This window comes from Dipodomys ordii, unplaced genomic scaffold, assembly GCF_000151885.1.
Source record: "Dipodomys ordii isolate 6190 unplaced genomic scaffold, Dord_2.0 Scaffold174, whole genome shotgun sequence".
NCBI lineage: Eukaryota > Metazoa > Chordata > Mammalia > Rodentia > Heteromyidae > Dipodomys > Dipodomys ordii.
In genome coordinates, this window is record NW_012267390.1 from 1,135,625 (window position 1) to 1,140,771 (window position 5,147).

At 61.4% G+C, this 5,147-nt stretch overlaps 1 protein-coding gene across 1 annotated transcript in view; it reads right to left on the reverse strand.

Annotated features, from left to right (window-relative positions):
- Window positions 1–1,486: 1,486 nt before the first annotated feature.
- Rnpepl1 (arginyl aminopeptidase (aminopeptidase B)-like 1) overlaps window positions 1,487–5,147 on the reverse strand; it is a 16,175-nt gene continuing 12,514 nt past the window's right edge. The window contains exons 9-13 of the mRNA XM_013033653.1: window positions 4,338–4,450; window positions 4,108–4,216; window positions 3,026–3,256; window positions 2,810–2,952; window positions 1,487–2,351 (exon numbers count right to left, since the gene is read on the reverse strand). Of these exons, the coding sequence (XP_012889107.1) occupies window positions 2,106–2,351; window positions 2,810–2,952; window positions 3,026–3,256; window positions 4,108–4,216; window positions 4,338–4,450 (842 nt within the window). The 3' untranslated portion in view covers window positions 1,487–2,105. The remainder of the gene's footprint in view (window positions 2,352–2,809; window positions 2,953–3,025; window positions 3,257–4,107; window positions 4,217–4,337; window positions 4,451–5,147) is intronic.

Consider the following 5,147-nt stretch of genomic DNA (forward strand, 5'->3'; position numbering starts at 1 on the left):
AAATACAGTGTCCTAGGCCCAGGATGGGGTAATGCTCCAAAGCTTGCACTGTGGGCAGGGCCCCCTGTGGCTCTTTATCCCCATATTGTGTCTGTAAAGGTCTCCATCAGCACAGACCTTGAGCAGCTACGTGGCAGCCCAGCCCACCCTGCCATGCTGAAGCCAGTGAGGAATACACGCTTGGTCCTATGCCCTGTCTCTCTGCTGCCTGTGGAGGAGCTGCAACTTAACCTCCCTGATGCCGAATTTGGCCCGCAGAGGTGCGGCTTGGTCAGAGTGGTGCTGGTGGTTGGCCGAGCCAGGCTACAGCCAGCAGCAAACACTGGAGTCTGTGGTTGCACGGTGACAAAACATTTGGTAGAATCTATAGACTCCTGAAGCCATGTATCAAATAGTGTCAGCCCCTGAGGGAGGCTGGGGAATAGGCAGAAAGCCATGGTCACAGGCTTCCCTTGACCAGACGCTGCCGGGAGAAGTGCTGAAGACAGGGTGCCGTGGCCGGGGTGCAAGGCTGCGAGGGCTGCTCTGGAAGTGCCCTCCCCCCAGGATCGACTGGGTGGCACAGGAGGTGCTGGGGATGACAGAGGGCGGGACTTGTTAGGAAGAGTCTGGTGGCTGGGGCGGGAAGAATTCTGCAGTGGGGAGGGGGGGCTTCTATGTAGACCTGTCTTTAGGTGCTGCCACAAAGGAACCAGCAAGAAAGCGGGCTGCCCGCCAGGGCCACAGAGAGCACAGCTGAGGATAGACCGGAGCTTGGAAATGAGGCCACTATGTGCCATTGCCATCATTTCCTCCCAGGCCCCTGCTACCTGTAAGGGAGAGTCCACTGGATTTGTCTCTAGCTAAAGCAGTGCTTCCCTCGGGCAGAGGCAGAGACTTGCACATGGACCTCACAACCCTGGACTCAATTTCAGCCATGACTGGGGGTCTCTTGTACCAGAAGATGGGTTGGTGTCATAAAGCCTTTGATAGCCAGGGGTTGGATGGTGAGCTGCACCTTCAGCATCACAGTACCCCTACTTTCTAGTCTCCCTACTTCTGGACAGTGTGTGGAGTGGGGCCATGACCAGGTATGGCCTGTAGGCTGGGAGAAGAGACATTACCTCCAGGCCATAGCACCTTTCCTGGTGGGGAGACAGCTGAGTGTGGTGTGGTACCAGAGGGTGGCCCTGCTGCCCAAGCCCGGGATGACCACAAGAAGCAGTGCCACCCATTTGTGTCAGCCTGTCCTCGTGGACTCCGTGCGGTCCCTCTGTGATTCATCCCCCTCTCCCACACCTCCTCCTCCATGGCTGAGGGCGGGACTGCAGCCCGTGTTGAGGCTCAACTAGTCAGGGTGTGACGTGCATCTTCTCTGAAGATCCCCAGAAAGCCATGCTGCCCTCCAGTCCCCACCCGGGAGAGGGGAGGCTGCTAGAGGCAGACGCCCACTTCCAGGCCTCGGTGTCAGGCTCAGGGCGGAGGATGAACCGGACGGGAGGCCAGGTCTGCAGAGTGGAGGTTTAATGGGACAGCCAGCGGGTGTTCTGCCGCAGCGGTCCCAGGCTGAGACTCTGGCCCGGCGCCTCTCCCAGCAGGGCCCTGAGCACCACCAGCACCCTCGTCAGCCTCGGGACAGGCTGTCCTGCCCACAGGCCTCCAGGGTCTGGACCCCATGGCTGGCTGGCTGGCTGAAGGGTGCCCAGGGACACCCATCTTCTTCCCCACTATGAAGGAATGTCCGTGTCCTTGTCCCTCTGCCAGGCCCAGGGGCCGGGCGCAGGGCTCTGCGGGGAGACGCACTTCAGACACGAGTGGCCTGGGTCTCAGCAGGCATAAGGCACAGTGTGGCGGTGGCCAGGGGCTGCTGGGGTCTTGGCCCCCGGGCAGCGGTCAGCAGGCGCTGGCATCTGGACGGAGGTGGGAGGTGTGGTTCTGGTTGTCCTGGACCCTGCAGTGCAAGAGAGCTGGGACGACTTGGACCCAGTTCTGTGGGCCTTCTCTGGACACAAGGTCCCTTTCCCTGTGCCCATGGGGGGCTCACAGCCAGAGCCAAGGGGCAGTCATGGCGGCCCAGACCACAGAAGGCACAATCGCGGTGTCCGGGAGGTGGGCAGCCATCCGAGCTAGGCAGACACGTTGACGTTCCTGAGAGAGATGGTGCCGCCAGGGGCCTCCTCCCCGAGCAGCAGGGCTGGTGTGCCGCCCGGCTCTGTGCTGGGGCCCAGGCCCTGGGACAGGATCTGCTGGATGGTTCTGCGCAAGTTGGGGTGCAGGCGGCCCTGTGTCTGGTAGAAGACCTCCAGTGCGAAGGACTTGAGGGCCCCGGTGCAGAGGTCCTCATACAGCGGGACGGTGTACATGCGGGACACCTGTGGGGGGGGGTCACGGGGTGGGTCACACGGGCACCTCCCGCCCCCTCCTGCACCTGAACAGGCCTCAGCCTGCAGCCCAACAGCTCCAGCCTCTCACCCCCCCGCTCCCCACCCCAACATGCCCACCATCTCTGGAGGTCGAGAGTCCAGGAGCCTGAACTGGGGGCAGGACCCACAGATTTGAGACTTGGAGCGGCTGCCTGATAGTGCTTCCCAAGGCCCCCACGCCATCCCCAGCCAGCCAGCTCAAGGCTGAGATGGCAAAGACCCCCCAAACTCCAGCTCCAGCTCTTCCCCCCAGGCCTCCTGCCTGGGGGAGTCAGGGAACCCTGTCACAGACTTCCACACCTTCCCATCTCCCTCTCCAGTGTTCCTGGCCCTGCCCCAGACTACACAGCAGCGCTAGGCACGGAGGCAAGCCCCCCATGCTGCGGCCCCACGGCCGCTGGCCTGACCTGGCTCTCCAGGAAGCGCCGGACCCTGTGGAGGTCAGGGTAGTAGTCATTTCGGACCACAATCTGCAGCCAGCGGATGCGGATCTCGGCGTTCATCGAGTCCAGCAGGGAAGAGTAGCACTTGGACAGGCTCGTCACTACCTCTGCAGGGCAGTGGGCGGTTAGGCGTGGATGGACCCCAACCCCCCACCCCGCATCCCCAGCGGTGGGACCCACCCTGGGGTAGTGGGCACCCGTCCAGCAGCCGGTCCAGGAAAAGTGCCGTCTGGAAGGTTCTCCACTTGGAGATGTCGGCAGCACTGGCCGAGGCGGCTGCCTGGTCCAGAGGCCCTGCTGTCCACAGCTGGAAGAGGGCCTCCACAGGCCGGGTCAGGCTGGACCCCTGAGACAGGTCTGGTTCTGCCAGCGGTGGACCCGTGGCGTTAAGCCAGCGCTCAAACTCCAGCCCTGTGGGGAGAAGCGGTCCTGACGTCCCTGTCCAGGCTGAGGAAGGGGGGACCTGAGCAGCCTGCCGATGGGACTCAAGCCCTGGGACTGTCCCTGACAGGTGGTCTAGTCTCGAGCCGGGGTCCTCCCAGAGGCACGGGAGGTTTGGGGAGCAGGGGGACAGTTCTGGCTAGTGCTTGCCCCTTGAAGCCACTGGATGAGCCTCGAGTGGTGCCCAAGAGATGCCCACTCCCTTTATACCCCTCCTGAGTACAAGACACGCAAGTCCTTAAAGCCCAACCCTGTGTAACTATAACCCCTCTGTACGGTATTTTCACAATAAAAAAAATTGAAAAACAACAACCCAACCCTGGGGTTGGCGGGGGCTCTTCCCTGTGCGTGACAGCGCTGCAGAGATGCGGCTCCCACCCAGATCCACCCTGTTCTGAGGTAATTTCCCAAACAGGGCAGCTCCCCCATGCTCCCGGCCCCCCTCACTGCGCTAGTCAGCTCCAGCCTTTTCTTGGGTTTGGGGTCCTCTGGTCTCTTACTTGCCCCCAAAACTCTCAGACCCTCAGGAGGCCCTCATGCCCCACAAACAGGACCAGATCCAACCTCTTTCCACATGGCTGATCCTGCCCAGACTCTCAATACCATTTCCACAGGTTTCTGGCTGCCTAGCCCAACCTGCTCAGCAGGTGTTCACCTCTAGGAACAATCCCCAGCGGCAACACCCCATCCCCCGTAGGCTGGGGAGCACACCCGCCTCTCCCCACAACACACTTGTCTTCCCCTGCCTGCCTGGCAGTCTACACTGGCTCCTTCACCCAGCACTGGTGTCCCAGGCCTGCAGCAGGGCAGGCCGGCCTCACCTGCCCGGCAGTCCACGCTCTGCTCCTTTAGCTCCGGGAAGAAGCTCAGGAAGGAGTCCAGCAGGTCCTGGGCTACCACGCTGGTGAATTTGTATTTCTCCACGTAGGCCTGTGTAAGGAGGGGCAAGGCCTCATGGCACAGGGCATGGCAAAGGAAGGGGGTGCCAGCCCTGCCGGCCCCCGGGCCTCTCTCCCTGTGGGTAGGGGGGGTGCTGGGCCTATCTGCTCACCCGGAGGAAGTCATCAAAGCGCTGGGGGTCCCCACAGAGCTGGGACAGGTAGTACACAAAGCAGTAGCCCTTTTCATAGGTGAACAGGTTCATCAGGTGGCTGGGATTCACTCCTGTGGGGAAGCATCTTATTGGGCGGCCACTGGACCCCTGGGTCCTCTGGGGGGGGTCCTGAGAGGTGTCATGCATTGGACCCCTGGGTCCTCTGGGGGGGTCCTGAGAGGTGTCATGCATTGGACCCCTGGGTCCTCTGGGGGGGGGTCCTGAGAGGTGTCATGCATTGGACCCCATGTCCTCTGGGGGGATCCCGAGAGGTGTCATGCATTAGACCCCCTGTCCCTGGGGATCCCGAGAGGTGTCATGCATTGGATCCCATGTCCTCTGGGGGGATCCCGAGAGGTGTCATGCATTAGACCCATGTCCTCTGAGAGCCCTGGAGAGGTGTCATGCATTGGATCCCATGTCCTCTGGTGAGTTCTGAGAGGTGAAATGCATTGGACCCCATGTCCTCTGGGGGTCCCGAGAGGTGTCATGCATTGGACCCATGTCCTCTGAGAGCCCTGGAGAGGTGTCATGCATTGGACCCCATGTCCTCTGGTGAGTTCTGAGAGGTGAAATGCATTGGACCCCATATCCTCTGGGGGTCCTGAGAGGTGTCATGCATTGGACCCCATGTCCTCTGGTGAGTTCTGAGAAGTGTCATGAATTAGACCCATGTCCTCTGGGGGGTCCTGAGAGGTGTCATGCATTGGACCCCATGTCCTCTGAGGGCCCTGGAGAGGTGTCATGCATTGGACCCCATGTCCTCTG